Source organism: Macaca thibetana, chromosome 5 (assembly GCF_024542745.1).
Source record: "Macaca thibetana thibetana isolate TM-01 chromosome 5, ASM2454274v1, whole genome shotgun sequence".
NCBI classification, from domain to species: Eukaryota; Metazoa; Chordata; class Mammalia; order Primates; family Cercopithecidae; genus Macaca; species Macaca thibetana.
The window spans coordinates 20,292,892-20,310,859 of record NC_065582.1 but is presented as its reverse complement, the minus strand read 5'-3'; the positions used below and the strand labels follow the sequence as shown (position 1 = coordinate 20,310,859).

The 17,968-nt window shown below is 35.8% G+C and overlaps 1 protein-coding gene across 6 annotated transcripts in view; it reads left to right on the top strand.

The window, feature by feature from the left end:
* The window catches only part of CLCN3 (chloride voltage-gated channel 3), a 109,446-nt gene that overhangs the window by 62,693 nt on the left and 28,785 nt on the right, over positions 1 to 17,968 (top strand). For all 6 annotated transcript variants that reach the window (XM_050791730.1, XM_050791733.1, XM_050791729.1 and 3 more), the window contains 6 exons: positions 3,142 to 3,299; positions 9,489 to 9,588; positions 10,870 to 11,057; positions 12,350 to 12,472; positions 13,943 to 14,149; positions 17,785 to 17,865. In XM_050791730.1, coding sequence (XP_050647687.1) covers positions 3,142 to 3,299; positions 9,489 to 9,588; positions 10,870 to 11,057; positions 12,350 to 12,472; positions 13,943 to 14,149; positions 17,785 to 17,865 — 857 coding nt within the window. The remainder of the gene's footprint in view (positions 1 to 3,141; positions 3,300 to 9,488; positions 9,589 to 10,869; positions 11,058 to 12,349; positions 12,473 to 13,942; positions 14,150 to 17,784; positions 17,866 to 17,968) is intronic.

The window sequence follows — 17,968 nt, the reverse complement described above, 5'->3', positions numbered from 1 at the left end:
TGTAAACACAGGAGAATGAGTTTGTTTAAACCAGAAAGATGGCAAGAGTAGTCTGGTAATTTTGCTCCATTCCTTAAAAGTCCTATAATAAAATAAACATATCTTGTGTTTTATTTTTACAGTGTTTTTTTAAACATTAGTATAGAGTGCCACTTCTTATATTCTATATCAAATAATTAGTTACATTTTCAATAATAAACTCTGGGTAATTTTTGGCATTAAAATCTACATTACTAAATAATTTGAGGATATAATTTATAATCACTTATGCTAAAATCACCTATTTGAAATTATGTATGAGGTTTTCAAAGTTCATAGTGCTTTGAAAAAATTTTAAATGTTTCTTTGTTTATGTATCTTTATTATAAACTGTAGCATATATCATATAGTTGTCAAGGATGCTGATAGATACTTAGTATTTAAAGGTGACTTGTCTAAAGTTACTCAGCTGTCCAGGACTAGAATCTGGGCCTTTTGGTAACAATTCATTGCTCTATTTACTTAATTGATGATTGGATTCATTAGAATTTCTCTATTTTCATAGCTGTCTCCATGGTTCTATGAAAATACTGTGTGTGCTTATACATATATGTATACCTGTAAGTACAAAGTAGAAAATGAAAGCTCACTTTCTGCTTTTGACAGTTCTAATCCCCAGAGATAACCTTTATTAATATGTTGTCTCATGTTTGGTCAAACTGTTTTCTCTGTATTCTGTGTATTACTGTATAAATTTTACACAGTAATTTGCATATTAAAAATGCTGATCTACACCTCGTCCTTTTTAAAAGCTGCCATATATTGTAGCCAGTTTTTTATACCAGTATATATTGATCAACCTTATTCTTTTTAACTGCTGCATTATATATAAATTACATGATTTCATTCATTACCAGTAGATGAGACATTTCCATTGGTTTGAATTTTTCAGTATTACAAATAATGGTTCAATTAAACATTTAAGCCTTTGTGCACTTGTAGAATTAATTCCTAGAAGTAGAACCCTTATATTTTGATAGGTATTTCCAAATTGCTTCCCAAAATGCTTGTATCTCTTTACTTCCACTGTCAAGTCTAATAATTTTCACTTGGATTATCATATTTCTTACCCAGCCTGTTTTTTACACTCTAAATTCTTTTTCTTTTCTTTTCCTTTTTTTTTGAGACAGCGTCCTGCTCTGTGGCCCAGCTGAAATGCAGTGGCGCGACAACCAACGTGGGCTCGAGCAATTCTCCCAACTTAGCCTACTGAGTAGCTGGGACTGCAGGCACATATCACCGTGCCCAGCTTTTTTTTTTTTTTTTTTTTTTTTTTGTATTTTTAGTAGAGATGAGGTTTTGCCATGTTGCCCAAGCTGGTCTCAAATTCCTGAACTCAAACAATCCACCCGTCTCAGCCTCCCAAAATGCTGGAATTACAGGTGTGAGCCTCTGTGCCTGGCCCAAACTCTTTTTCTAACAGTAATATAAATTGTCTTTTACAGACTATACTCATATATGTTTCTTCCTTCAGAAGTAGGTGTTAAGTGTATCTAACATGGAATGTATAACTATAATTCTCATTGTGAAACCATAGCCTAATTTATTTCAAATTACAATTTAAAATTCATATTTTTAGGAAGTTTTCTTAGATTAATCCACCTAGTTCCAGGTGTTACAGTCCCAAGATTTCTTTCTTTTTAACAAATTAAATATAAGTAACATGACTAGAATTGTAGTCAAAGAATATTGCAACTTTGGAACTTCAGTATTTGAACTTATTTTGAAATGTAATTTGTTACATTATAAAAATATATTGCATCTGGAAGTCAGGGGTAGTTTTTTTTTTTTTTTTTTAATTATCTTTGTATCTGCTACACTGTAAAGTGCTATTTATATAAAAAAATTCTTAATAGAAGTCTTCAGTTGTAAAGTCTGCCGTACAGACTTTAGATCAGGGATTGGCAACTATGAGCCATGTGCCAAATCCTGTCCTTCACCTGTTTTGTAAATAAAGTTTTATTGGAACACATTCAGACTCATTCATGAACATATTGTCTATGATTTCTTTTGTGCTACTATGGCAGAATTGAGTTGTTGCAACTGTGTGGCATCCAAAGCCTAAAATATTTACTCTCTGGCTCTTTGCCAACCCGTTTTAGATTATAAGCACTTTGGCATTAATATGTTTTTGTTTTCTTTCTGTAGCACATAGTAAGATGTTCTGCCCACATTGTGCATAATTTATGGGTTTATTCAAGGATTTATGCAAGTGTAGCTGCAAGAAAAAAAAACCTAGAAGTGAACTTGCTAGATTGAAGAGCATCTGTGTATATTAAATTTTGTTAGCTTTCACCTTCCCAAAGGGATTATTCCATTTCATACTTAAACTACTAATTTTGTGATAGGACTTCTTTCTCCAAAGCTTTGCTGACTTAGTGCATTCACACACTTCATCTTTACTAATCTGATAGAGGGAAATGATATTGTGGATTTGATTTGTGTTTCTTTTTATGTGTTAGATTGAGCTTGTTTTCATATTTAAAAGCCACTTGTATTTCTTTTTCTTGAGCTATCTTTTAATGTCCTTCCTGATACATTTCTCAAGTCTGTGATACTCATATAAGATATATGATGAACATGTGTCAGATTTATTTGACTCTAATGAGGGAACCTGCCTGATGACAAGGCTGACTGAGAGGAGGATGTGTGAGATGAAGTGTATATAATCAGTGAAAGAAAGCAAATTCTTATAGGGCAAAAACAAAAACCACCACTCTAAGGGTTATTTTTTCTACTGGACAGAATTCATTTGCATTTTACCAGATAAAAATTACTATTTTCAATTTATCTTTTACAAGTCATTTTCTAATTTTACAGAGTCTATTCCCTAATCAGAATAGTCTTCAAAATTCTCCAGAGCATCAGGTGACTATGATGCAGGCTAATTGTTGGCACTCAGATTTAGCTTTAAAAGGACATGCCATAATATTTTGGCCTTATTTCCAAGTTTTGGATAATTTTTCTTAACATTTTTCTCTAATTGAAATGATTTCAAGTGATATTATTTCTGCATGACTTGATAATGAACTTCTAAGAAGGTCACTTAGCTCACGATTGTGTCTTCTAAAACATACTCATCTTTCCTTTTTTCTTGTGTAGGAACTCATTATACAATGACAAATGGAGGCAGCATTAACAGTTCTACACATTTACTGGATCTTTTGGATGAACCAATTCCAGGTGTTGGTACATATGATGATTTCCATACTATTGATTGGGTGCGAGAAAAATGTAAAGACAGAGAAAGGCATAGACGGGTAAGTGTTTTTAGTAAAAATTTTTAAAAATATAGTGCATAATTAGATCTTTTAATAATGTATTTCTGCCAGTGATCTCAGGCTGCCAAAATATGTTTACATTTAATATAAGTAAATGTCTACATTTCATATGTGGTACCTGTTTTTTTCTTTTTCTATGTTTAATTTTTTTAGTTTACTTATACCCTGTATCTTTCCAGAAAGGATTTCAGGTAGCTAAAAAACAAGGCAATACAATAAGAAGACAAAATAAGAAGGAAAGGGAAAAATACAGCACAGGAGCTGGGGGGAAGAACAAGCCAAGTTCAAGATGTGGAGATCAGCATGATTTTTGCCTTTGAGCAGCCCACCAGCTAAGGCAAAAAAGGAAACTCACTGCGTAACTCTTACCTATGAAAAAAGAAGAAATCTACTAGGGGCAGATAGTTTTGTGGGATTTTGCTGTTTTCTTTTACCTCCTTTCCCAGTATTTGATTCTGAGATATTTCTCAACTTGGATCCCAAATAAAGCTTATTGAATGTTGTAATGTTTTACTGTTTTTTTAAAAAATGGCTTTAACATATAAAAGTACAATTTATGGATCCTTTTTGTTCATGGTCATGACTTACATTGATAATGTAATCCAAAATACATTTTTTACTTTGTATTTATTTATTTATTTTTGAGACGGAGTCTCACTCTTCTGCCCAGGCTGGAGTGTAGTGGTGTGATCTTGGCTCACTGTAACCTCTGCCTCCTGGATTCAAGCGATTCTCCTGCCTCAGCCTCCTGAGTAGCTGGGACTACAAACATGTGCCACCATGCCTGGCTAGTTTTTATACAAAATACGTTTTTAAAGAAAAAAAATTTTTTTTTCTTTTTTTTTGAGACTATCGCCCGTTCTGTTGCCCAGGCTGGATTGCAATGGTGCAATCTTAGCTCACTGCAGCCTCTGCCTCCCAGGTTCAAGCAATTCTTGTACTCAGCCTCCTGAGTAGCTGGAATTACAGGTGTGTGCCATCATGCCAAGCTAATTTTTGTATTTTTAGTAGAGATGAAATTTCTCCATTTGGCCAGGCTAGTCTCAAACTCCTGGCCTCAAGTGATTGGCTGACCTCAGCCTCCCAGAGTAGAAAATCTTTTTGAAAAATAAAATTCCAAATCTCAAAAGGCCCTATATAATTTTGGTGTTGGAAATTTACTTGTCAGTAAAAATGACTATTTACACAAATTATAAGCTTCCATATTAATGTATATGTGTGTGAAACCTGAAATTCAAATTATATTGTTTATGATAGGTAACAGCTTCTGAGATTCATCAGATGATATTTACCTTTAGGGCATATCTAAAAATAAAATATAATACATGAAATCAGTGCTTTAATCTAATGATTCTTAAATGTTTTGGTCTCAGATCCCCTTTAAATTCTTAAAAAATATTGAAGAGCCCCAAGGAGCCTTCGTTTACGTGGTTTTTGTCAATAGATATTTACCATATTAGACACTAAAACTGAGAATTTTTAAAAATAAAAAATAATAACATAGTATATAACATAGTATCTGTGACACTATGTTCATAAAATTTTAGAGAAAACTGAGATCAAAGGAAACCAAAACAGTCTGGTCATAGTGGCTCATGCCTATAATCCCAGTGCTTTGGAAGGTTGAGGCAGAGGATCGCTGGATCTCAGGAGTTTGAGACCAGCCTGGACATGTATGGAGACTCTATCTCTACACAACAAAGCAAAAATTAGCTGGGTGTAGTGTCTTGCGCCTGTAGTCCTAACTACTCGGAAAGCTGAGGTGGGAGGATCCCTTGAGCCTGGGAGTTCTAAGTTACAGTGAATTATGATTGCACCACTGCCCTCCAACCTGGGTGATAGAGCAAGACCCTGTCACCTTCCAAAACAAACAAAAACCACTTTTTTCTCTGAGTGTGTAGATGGTTAGTGTACAGTCCTTGAAAACATTGCAAATGGTATAGCAATATATGAAGCAGCCAGTATGTGTCCTAGCTAATTTTATCAATCACCTCTCTTCCTAGACCAATCAAATATTTTTCAATATTTTGATCCATGCTTATTGTATAAATGAAGTTTTTTAAAGCTGGAAAATTCCACACATTTATATACTTACTATTGTTCTTAAAAATTATTATCATTATTTTGAGCAGAGTCTTGCTGTGTTGCCTAGACTGAAGTGCAGTGGTGCGATCTCGACTCTCTGCAACCTCCGCCCTCCAGGCTCAAGCAATTCTTGTGCTTCAGCCTCCCAAGTCGCTGGGATTACAGGTGTGCGCTACCACGCTGGCTAATTTTTGTAGTTTTAGTAGAGATGGGGTTTCGCCATGTTGGCCAGGCTGGTCTCAAAGTCCTGGCCTCAAGTGATCCACCTGTCTCGGCCTCCCAAAATGTTGGGATTACAGGTGGGAGCCACTGCTCCCAGCCTACATTAAATTTTAAAGTCTTTCTATGTCAGGCCATATACCCAATCTAATTCTTTTTTTCTGTGAACTTTTTTGTTATACTTGTAGCCTTCTTACCCCAGATGATTTCCAAGCAAATTGACATTCTGTAATTTCAAATATTACTATTTCAGTATTTTACAAAATGGTTGCAGTTTAACTGTTGTTCCTTTTTTATTTATTAGCTTGCATATTTCTATAGAGAGTTTACCCCACATCAACCATTTGGATTCCCTGAAGTAAAGATGGTACAGGAAAGGGAGATACCTTGAAATACTAGGTTCCTTAGCATCCTCAAAGTTGACCAATGATATTTTTTGCTTGTTTGGTTGTTGTTTGTTTCTGTGTCTTCATGGACTCATGGTTTTAAGCATATTTGTGTTTTAATCATCACTGTTATTATTCTTATTGATGTTCATGTTATTCCATTTTAGATTAGTGGGAGCTTATTTAGTTTACTATCTGTGTCCTTTGTCATGTCCTTAGATAATCCTAATCCTAATCCTGATTCATCATAGACATTTCCTGCAGCAAACCTGGAATCAGCCATTTCACCAAGGAGCTCTCTGATTCCATTGAAGGAAAATATAATATAGGTACAATCTGGGCATTAGGTGATACTTGTTGCTTCTGGGTTGGCTATTGTTTCTAGCCTCCTAAGTGTATATGACTCTTCTAATTTGAATTCATGACTATGGGGCTAAACCTCTAGTTCTTAAATCTGCTTTTCCTTTAAGTCGTGCCAAAAATCTGAACATCACAAACATAGTCATTTCATTTACCCCATAATACACACATACAACATTGTCAGAATAACAGTACCAACACCATCTCCAACAATATGCCTACTGAAATATTTTAGGTAATCTGCCTCCAGCCTCCCGGGTAGCTGGGACTGCAGGTGCACACCACCATGCCTGGCTAAGTTTTTTTTTTTTTGAGACAGAGTCTCGCTGTCTCCCAGGCTGGAGCGCAGTGGCGCGATCTCGGCTCACTGCAAGCTCCGCCTCCCGGGGTCACACCATTCTTCTCCTGCCTCAGTCTCCCGAGTAGCTGGGGCTACAGGCGCCTGCCGGCACGCCTGGCTAATTTTTTGTGTTTTTAGTAGAGACGGGGTTTCACTGTGTCAGCCAGGATGGTCTCAATTTCCTGACCTCGTGATCCACCCGCCTCGGCCTCCCAAAGTGCTGGGATTACAGGCGTGAGCCACCGTGCCTGGCCTTTTTTTTTTTTTTTTTTTTAAGAGACTGGGTCCTCCTATGTTACCCAGGCTGGTCTGAAACTTCTGGCCTCAAACCATTCTCCTGCCTTTGCTTTCCAAAGTGCAGAGATTACAGGCATGAGCCACTGCGTCTGGCCTATCCTTTATTTATTCCACCACAGTTGCATCTACAAATTACTTTGTTGTAAAGTCCCTTGGAATAGTTTCTTCTGTGGCATTGTGTTACCAGTTAGATGCACCTTCGATTCATTTAACTTTATTTCGATTTTTAAGGTTTGCTTTTTAGATTTAGTTTTGTTTTATTATACATATATGAAGTATTTCCATGGTTCCAAAGTTAAATGTACAAAGCAGGTATGTTCAAAGAAGTCTAGTTTCTGTCTCTGTCCCATCCAACCTATTGTCTTCTTCCCCTTATAATAATTTACATTTTTACCTTTATGGTTTATCTTCTGATTTTTAAAAATATAAGCATGAATATTTATATTCCTGTCTTTTAGCATACTTTTAGCCATCTTGCTTTTTTCCTGTATAACACTACATGTATCTCATTCTTTTTTAATTGCTGCAGAATTTTTCATCACATAGGTATACTGCAGTTTATTTATCTGATGCTGTATTGATGCACATTTAAATGATTTCCAGATTTTAGGAATGGTGATGATTGAATTCTCTGTACATATATCTTTTTTACTTGATACACTCCATCAAGCAACTATTTAAGTGACTGACTGTGGTGCTGTGCAAGCAGTTATATAAAGAAAACAGTGGTGACTCAGTCTGAAAACAGCTTAATATTATCATGTTTTCTTACACATTATTTATTTTTATTGAGGAAAAGCAACATGGAGTTTAGTGATTATTTTTGAAAGAAATAACCTATTTCTAATTCTAAAGAATGGTTAATATCTGTGTTTGGTTGCTTATAGGGTAGAAGGGATAAAATTGCCTTGTTCAACTTAGAACTTACTGTGTCATTTTAGTGGGGCATTGTGACTTCAAATAGATCCGATGCTTGAAATAGACTGGGTCATTGAATTCCAGCTGTAGCCCTTCTTCAGAACAGTTGAGCACTGAACATCACAAACATAGTCATTTCATTTACCCCATAATGTTATTATTCTTATTGATGTTCATGTTATTCCATTTTAGATTAGTGGGAGCTTATTTAGTTTACTATCTGTGTCCTTTGTCATGTCCTTGGATAATCCTAATCCTGATTCATCATAGACATTTGATGAAATGGGCTGAAAATATGGCTTTTTTTTGAGATGGAGTCTAGCTCTGTTGCCATGGGCTGAAAATATGGCTTTTTTTTGAGATGGAGTCTAGCTCTGTTGCCCAGGCTGGAGTGCAATGGCACGCTCTCAGCTCACTGCCACCTCCACCTCCCAGGTTCAAGTGATTCTCCTGCCTCAGCTTCCCAAGTAACTGGGATTACAGACACCCACCACCACGCCCGGCTAATTTTTGTATTTTTAGTGGAGATGGGGTTTCGCTGTGTTGGCCAGACTGGTCTCGAACTCCTGACCTCGTGATCCACCCGCCTCGGCCTCCCGAAGTGTTGGGATTGCAAGCATGAGCCACAGCGCCCATTCGATGATACGGCTTTTTAAAGCAACAATCCTAGTAGAACAGAAGAGAGGTGTTGACTAGTAAGGAATTTAGGTTTAGAGGTACATTCTTAGTAAGAGAGGTGAGACTTACCTTCTTGTGTTTTAGTATAGTGAGTTCTGGATCAAATCTATTACTCTTGTTAATCTCCTAACTCCCTACACTATATTCAGTAGAGGACACTTTTGCCTTACACAGTAAAGAAAGAGCCTCTGGATTCTACCAGTGGAATTGGAGCTCTCCAAACCTGCATATTAAAAGGCCTATAAGTTTTAGGGAGTCCCTTTGTCCACATGATTATTCTATAATACATTGTATTTATGGACATGGTATTATTATACACAGATCCTGTCTTTTAAAGAACATTGTAATCTACTTAACTGCTAGGACCAGAGAATGATAATTCAAACCATATTGTCTTATAGAAGACATATGTAAAAGTTAGTTATGTGTACCAACTGAAGTTCAAATTTGATTCCATTTAAAACAATCTGGGTCAGATTTTATATAGTTTGTGGACCCTTTGCATTCAAATCTCAAGGTTCTTATTAAAATGCAGATCTTGGCTGGGCACGGTGGCTCACACCTGCAATCCCAGCACTTTGGGAGCCCGAGGCAGGTGGATCATTTGAGCTCAGAAGTTCAAGACCATCCTAGCCAACATAATGAGGCCCGGCCTCTTTTATTAAAAGAAAAAACCTTTTTAAATAAAAAATAAAAGCAGATCTTGGGTAAAGACATGTAGTCTGGTTTACAGGTATAACAACTGTCTATAATGTAGTGATTTTGCCCCAGACTAGTTCAGAAATTACTGTTCTATGTATGGTAAATGAGAAAAATTGCTAGATTCTAGAATTGTGGCTTCTATTCGTAGTTGGAAAAATGAAGCATAAACATTTCTAATTTCAGATCAACAGCAAAAAGAAAGAATCAGCATGGGAAATGACAAAAAGTTTGTATGATGCGTGGTCAGGATGGCTAGTAGTAACACTAACAGGATTGGCATCAGGTAAAGAAAATTTTTCAAGAAATCCTTTTTTAGTTAACAGAAGTATAAATTGTTCTTCCCTCCTTCCCTCAATTTTTTCTCAGGTACCATTGGATTTTAAAAAGCATTTGTTTCTCTTCTTCAAAAAATCTTAAATATAAGACCATGAGGCAGGAGGCTTCCACGTCTAGTCTTGGCTCTGTCACTTTACGTGTTTATCCAGTTTGGTTGATCTTTCTAGACTCAGTTTCTATATCTGTAAAATAAGTGTTTTGGATCAGATGATCAACAAAGTATCTTTTGATGTTAACATCATAATAAATAGCTAATATTTATTGTTTCCTATGTGTCGTACACTGTTCTAAAAACTTTATATGTATTTAAACCTCACTGCAATCCTATGGTGCCACCGCTGTCATTATCACCATTTTACAGATGAGGAGACTGAAGCAGAAGGAAAGTAACTTAGTCTGACTGAGGTCATACAGCTTAGTAAATGGCTAAACCAGGATTTGAATTAAAGCCTTCTAGCTCAAGACCTATCCCCTTCATCCTGCTATGCAGCATGGCCACAAAGTTCCAATGTGTGAGATTTTAAGAAAGAGCTGTTAAGGACCTGAAAACAACTATTAAGCACTGTGATAATCACTTTCAGCTTCCATGATGGAAGATTATGTTCAGAAGACCACAAAAATTAAAATTCTTGTAGAGAATACAGTACTGATAATTCTAATTGGCATACATAATAATTTTATGGCCTCTGTGTATGTAACCCACTGATCTTTTTATATAAGAAGGACCCAGATTTGACCTTAAATTTGTGTATTTTTTATATTCTCACTGTAAAATAATCTTGATATACGGTTTTCTGTAATTTAAGAGAAATATAAATATTACTCCCATGAGTTTCAGTAATTGTTTCTAATGGACATGAAATTTTAATGAGATTAACATCATTCATAAGTCTGTTAATTATCGATTGAAAATTAGATTTGTGAACCTCCTGCCTTTTGAAGATATTTTAGTATCTTTTAAACACTGTTTTTCTAATCACAATTAATTTGAATGATGTAACTTTTTAAAATTCCAAACAAAAATAGCAATTTTATTGTAAAAAAACTGTTTACAGTTTTAAAATATGTTTATAACTAAAATTCGAAGATCTTAAATTTATATGTAGTTCGTAAATGACCCTTTATTTAGAAGTCTCCTGCTTTCCACTTGCCTTTTAACTAGATTGTTCTCGACTCCCAAAAAAATTGACTTTTTTTTTTTTTTACCATCCCCAACATATTTTTACAGGGGCGTTGGCCGGATTAATAGATATTGCTGCCGATTGGATGACTGACCTAAAGGAGGGCATTTGCCTTAGTGCACTGTGGTACAACCACGAACAGTGCTGTTGGGGATCTAATGAAACAACATTTGAAGAGAGGGATAAATGTCCACAGTGGAAAACATGGGCAGAATTAATCATAGGTCAAGCAGAGGTAAGTCTTGCTTTGTCTCAAGGTGAATTAATAATTGATATAGCAAAATGTTTCCAGTTCATTTAATTATAGAATTAATCACATATTAGATGATTGCATACACATTAAATGGATCCACCCTCAACACACTGCAGCAAGAAAGAATTAAGTGCAGTATTGTTTCAAGAAGCTTTTGTATTAGTTAACTACATAGTCGTATAACAAATCCTCTGGATTGTGATGCAAATATATTTGAGCTGTAGTAGAAAAGAAGTGATAGTTATTGCAGTAAGATCTGTGTAAAGTTACTAAGAAGTCAAGTTATTAAAACTAATGTATTACTAAGATTGGGAAGTTTGAATTATGAAAGTATGATTATCAAATAATTTAGTAAAATCAACCTTTTACACAGATACATTGAAGACAACAGATTTTTATTTGTGGCATTATAGCATTTACTTGATTAATTTACTATGATCTACAAAGAACATTTTAGAACTTAGGATATTATATGTATATTTTTTACATGATGACATGGATATATTTTTTAAATTTTGTTTTAGCTGAACTTGAGAGCTAAAGTGTATATATTTGCGCTAACATGAGTAGTATGCTGTTTCTCACCTGGCTTAACTGAATTGAGTTTAATGATCTTCTGGAAAGTTGCAGCAGAATGAAATCTGAGTGCTGTTACAATTTGTTTTCACCATTGTTTCCAAAAAGTGGTTTGTAGGCAGAGATTGAGTATAGCTGAGATGTCTTGGTCCCAAGACTTTAGGGATTAGGAAAAAGATTAAATGGGCTCACGACTCCTTGTATATATAGGCATTAATTTTTGGATTCTACTTAAATATTTTGTTCATATAAAGTTTTCATTATTGTGGAAATAAACCAGGAGACTTTTTCACATTTTACTGAAGCTTCTTTTCTTTTCTTTTTTTTTGGTGGCGGGAGTGGAGTCTCACTCTGTTGCCCAGGCTGGAGTACAGTGGCATGATATCGGCTCACTGCAACCTCTGTTTCTGGAGGTTAAGCGATTCTTCTGCCTCAGCCTCCCAGGTAGCTGGTATTACAGGCGCGCGCCACCATGCCTGGTTAATTTTTGTATGTTTAGTAGCGACGGGGTTTCACCATGTTGGCCAAGCTAGTCTCGAACTCCTGACCTCAGGTTATCCACCCGCGTCAACCTCCCAGTGCTGGGATTACAGGCGTGAGCCACCATGCCTGGCCATTTACTGAAGTTTCTTGACAAGCATTTGCATTAGAGGTGCAATGTAAATTAAATTCATACTCTTGAACTATTTTCTTTTTAGGGTCCTGGTTCTTACATCATGAACTATATAATGTACATCTTCTGGGCCTTGAGTTTTGCCTTTCTTGCAGTTTCCCTGGTAAAGGTATTTGCTCCATATGCCTGTGGCTCTGGAATTCCAGAGGTAAGCCATGTAATATTTAGTGTCATTAAACATTATTATGGTGCTTAACTTTTTGCCCTTAGTGATGATAGAAGTTGGCTTTTCTGGAGGGAGGGGATAGTTTGTTCATAGTATGAAAAAATTTTTTAAAGTATAAGCTTTAAAATTGAAAAATTTGAAAATTACTGTTCCCTATAGTCATTTGATCATTTACTATGGAGGTTGATTTTTTTTTCTCTCACCACTAATTTAACACATGACTAGGCAAATTTTCAGAAGATTTAGTTAAACATCAAGAGCCTGGAAGAACTGTCTTGTGACCTAACATTCTTTGATGGATTAGTTGTTATTTTGCTATTATGACCCTGATTTTTTTTTTTTTTTTTTTTTTTTTTTGAGAGTGAGTTTTGCTCTGTCACCCGGATGGGAGTGCAGTGGCGCTATCTCAGCTCATCGCAACCTCTGCGTCCCAGGCTCAAGCAATTCTTGTGTCTTAGCCTCCTGAGTAGCTGTGATTGCAGGCACGTGTCACCACGGCCAGCTAATTTTTCAATTTTTTTTTTTTTTAGTAGAGATGGGGTTTCACCATGTTGGCCAGGCTGGTCTCAAACTCCTGACCTCAAGTGATCACCTGCCTCAGCCTCCCAAAGTGCTGGAATTACAGGTGTGAGCCACCGCACCTGGCTATGACCCTGATTTTGATTCATTCATTCTCTTTTTATAATTACCTTTTGATTAGATGTTAGTTATTCTTGAATTTGGCCATTTTATACTTTGAGAAAGTGGTTAATCACAGTGGGTCAATAATATAAACTTTTGGGTTTTATTTTTCATCACAATCGAATAGAGTTATACAGAGGATTGACTGAACTTGTTTTGAACTTGTTTCTTTTCTCTTTTATTTTTCTGTAGTTAAATAAGTTACCAACTTTTTCCTAATACATTTCTTTTTAAAATGGAATTGTAGTGATCTTTAAGGTTGTATTAAGAATATCTTTCATAAAAAGCAATATGAGGCAGTATATAACAGTTCTCATTCATCCTTCTTGATATATAAAAAACTATTCCACATAATTATAGTACTTAGAGAAAACATAATATTATTATTTCTAACATAATGTCCAAAATATATTTAAAATATTATGCTTATTTTTACAACAGAAATATTCAAATTTGCCCTTTTTTTTGCTTACGTAATTATAATCCTTATAATTAAGGTCTGTATTCATTTTAACATGGCCTGATATTTTGATTTTGTTTCTGAGATAGAGTTACCCTCTCTCCTTTCTTGGGTAGAGAATTAGATTATAATATCAATTTATTATATGTAGCATAATAGGTAAAGTTTTTAAAAAATTAACTGTAAATTTTTCTGTAGGCTGCTAAAATTTGCAAGGTCATTTTTGTGCATAAAACAAGAAAATAACTTGGATTTGTTATATTCTTATGTTTCTTAAAGGACATTAAGCTGCCTTAATCTTTGCCTTGTAGATTAAAACTATTTTAAGTGGATTCATCATCAGAGGTTACTTGGGAAAATGGACTTTAATGATTAAAACCATCACATTAGTCCTGGCTGTGGCATCAGGTTTGAGTTTAGGAAAAGAAGGTCCCCTGGTACATGTTGCCTGTTGCTGCGGAAATATCTTTTCCTACCTCTTTCCAAAGTATAGCACAAACGAAGCTAAAAAAAGGGAGGTAAGTGTCTTTTGTAGTTAATTTGACTGAAAAATGTATATTGTATAGTGTTTATTTAAGTAAAGAATTTCTTTTTTTTTTTTTTTTGAGACGGAGTCTCGCTCTGCCGCCCAGGCTGGAGTGCAGTGGCCGGATCTCAGCTCACTGCAAGCTCCGCCTCCCGGGTTCACGCCATTCTCCTGCCTCAGCCTCCCGAGTAGCTGGGACTACAGGCGCCCGCCACCTCGCCCGGCTAGTTTTTTGTATTTTTTAGTAGAGATGGAGTTTCACCAGGTTAGCCAGGATGGTCTCGATCTCCTGACCTCGTGATCCGCCTGTCTGGGCCTCCCAAAGTGCTGGGATTACAGGCTTGAGCCACCGCGCCCGGCCTAAGTAAAGAATTTCTTAGTGTAAAAATAATAAATTCTGTATTCAGATAAAAAATGTTGAGATTAATGTGTGCTTCTTTTGTTTTTCCTGAATACTCTTATAACATCTTTCTGGAATCCATTCCCAGTGCTGCTCAGTTAGTCTTACATTTTAGAGAAACTTTATTATAGATAGAGCTGGTGTCCATTGGGTTTCAGTTGCATTTCATGAAGATCTTTCTGTTTTTACTTTACCTTACATCTTTCCTCTTCGGAAATGTTTTCTAAGCTTAGCTTTGTTTTTTACTCTTACTTTCAACATTAAGAGGTTGGGAAACCTTAATAGCTGTGTTTTCCTCCTGGAGGCAGCATCTGGTGCCAGTGTCACTGATGTGTGATATGAAAAATGCCATCCAGCGCCGTGGGGAAGTTCTGAGGGCCTTTAGAAGCTCTTGAAGTTTAAATCAGAAATTCACATTAAAAAGATTGCAAGAAATCCTTTTCATTTGATTGTTTAAGGCAATTTCCTTTACCGTTTCTTTAGGCCAGCCTGAGATCTTCTACAAGACCTTGAAACCTTATATATATTATGTATTTCCTCTGATGTTTCTAGATCGCTCTGAGTATTTTCCTGAGTCCTTTATATTAGCTCTAGACTTTGGGAGCCCAGTCCCTTCCTATTTTCCAAATCTAAATCTACAGCCCCAGATGGTACAGAGATCTTTGGATTTTTAAGATATGATTTTTTTAAAAACCTCTCAAATACTGGCAGAACCTTTTCATCTTGTTGGGTTTTTTTTTAATGTTGGGTTTCATCTTGTTGGGTTTTTTTTCATCCTCTTGGGTTTTTTTTTAATGTACAAAAAAGTAGAATATTTTATCAAACTGTTTGATCTTCAGTTGAAATAATTCTAGTACATTTTAACGTTCACGTTAAAATATTGTCCTTGCATTGGCCATAGATATCCCAAAAGTGGGATTCTTCAGATCGTCATAGTTTCATCTCTGAATAATTGTGGTTCCAGTACTTTACTATACAACAAAAATAGCTAGCATTATTGATTCCTTTCTATGTATCTAGTACTGTGGCAGATACTTTACTTGGATTTTAAAACTTAATTTCACAGTAATTTATTAATATGACCCTGTTATCCTCATTTAGAGATTAGGAAACTAGTGCTGAAAACAGCTAACTAACTTGCCCGAGACCACATACCTAGTTAGTGGCGGAACGTGGGTTAAAATTCGTTTATCTTTGACTCCAAAGTCTGTGGTTTTATGTACTACATTACTGCCCTTGCGACTGTGTGGGTATGTATTTGTGTGTATTCAAAACAAAACTCAAAACCATCCTGTAGCGTAGCAAGTTAGTGGCTAAGATGGAGCTAGAGCACCTGCCTCCTCAATTCAGTTCTGTTACTTTCTGCTGTACCTTTATATTTTTTGGTAAGACTTTTATTCTAAATTCAAAAAATATAATTAGATGTTTAGAAATTAAGTTTACCTAAATGTTAATGTTCGTACTGTAATGATTAATGTTAAGATGTTATTCTGTTACCTTAGTGTATATGTAAATGGCAAGAATTCAGTTAGTTGAAAGCATTAAGGTCCCATAGTTTTGTGTAGACAAGAGGAGAGAGCATTGATATTTTTAAATTAAATGCTTCTTAGATACTTATGAAATGGATTAAAACATGTATATGAGTTTTAGATACATAGGTGTTAGTTTGGTTGTAAATGCAGGATCAGGACAGTCAAATAAATATGTTTGCATTCCTTTTAGTGGGGGGAAGAAAAGGAGGTTAAATTTGCTCCCTTTCCTCCCCAAATAAGCAGAGTCTACATTCTAATGCCAACAATTTAATTAAAACAAATATTTATTTATTTTTAATTCACCAAACTTTTATAAAGTATTTACTGGATGCCAGGCACTGTTCTGAGCACTTTCTATATATTTACTCAATCCTTAAGAGCTAAGTAGTATTATCACATTTCCATTTTAGAGAAGAGAAAACTGAGGCACGTAGAGATTATCTACCTGTAATCATACAGCAAGTAAGTAGCAGAGCCGTGATTTCAACACAGCAGCCTGACTATGGAGTTCATGATCTTAACCAGTTACAGCTTAATTCTGATTATTTATAATTTCTCTTCTGGAAATGTAACAATTGACCATTTGAAGAAATACTTTAGGTAGCCTTGGATATTTGCTGGATTAAAGTAGTGAAAGGAATACAGACTCTTGTCTAGGCGTGTTGGCTCACACCTGTAATCCCAGCACTTTGGGAGGTAGAGGCAGGTGAATCACTTAAGGTCAGGAGTTCGAGACCAGCCTGGCCAACATGGTGAAACCCCGTCTCTACTAAAAATACAAAAATTAGCCGGGCGCGGTGGCAGGTGCCTGTAATCCCAGCTACTGGGGAGGCTGAGGCAGGAGAATCAGGTGAACCTGGGAGGTGGAGGTTGCAGTGAGTCTAGACTGTGCCATTGCACTCCAGCCTGAGAGACGAGAGAAACTCTGTCTCCAAAAAAATAAAGGAATACAGACTCCGAAAAATTATTACAAATAAAACCCTAGTGAAATTATAGGTGTAGTTGGCTTCATACTGGTGGGAAGCAGACCACTACCAATTAATAGACTGGGGAACTGGAGAGAGGACATGGAAGAGTGTCCTTGGATTTTTCTTTTCCTTTAAATTTTTGTAGAGGTGTTAGTTGGTGAGGCTGTAACTTGAGGAGCTGTTGTATGTGCTTTCAGAATGAGCCTCTCTAGACTGACAGTATTTTAGCAGTATTTCACAGGGCATAGGGTAATGAAAATATAGGGGATCTTACAAGGTCTTCAGTTCCCTGCGTATCTTGCTAGGATTTGGAATAGAGTATTGATGGTGGAGCAGTTAGCTCTAAAATTTGAAGAAATGATATCCTATTTAAAAATAGCCGCACATCCCAGTTACTGCCCTCCCCTCTTATCTACACAAGCATACATCTTGAAAATTGTCTATATTCATTGCTTCCTCTTCTTTACACCCTATTCACGTTAGTATATCTGGCAAAAAAAATTTTTAACTGAATAGTAAATGCGTGACTGACCTTTCAATTAAAGCACAGGAGAAAGAAACAAATCTTAATAGAAGAAATGAATACTTGCCCTTTGCTTAGGGAGCAAGGAAACATGAAAATTAAGTTCAGAAAATCCATTTGGAAAATTCAAGTAACATGAAGAATTTTTATTTGGTATGTGTGAATTTCTGCGAAATTATGAAATAAGCCCTATCCTCTTTCTAGGTGCTATCAGCTGCCTCAGCTGCAGGGGTTTCTGTAGCTTTTGGTGCACCAATTGGAGGAGTTCTTTTTAGCCTGGAGGAGGTAGGTGAAAAGAATACAACAATTAAAGCTATATATAATTACCATTGCAAATATATTTCACACATATTTCACACATTTCAGTTTTATAGGTGATGTAATAGGT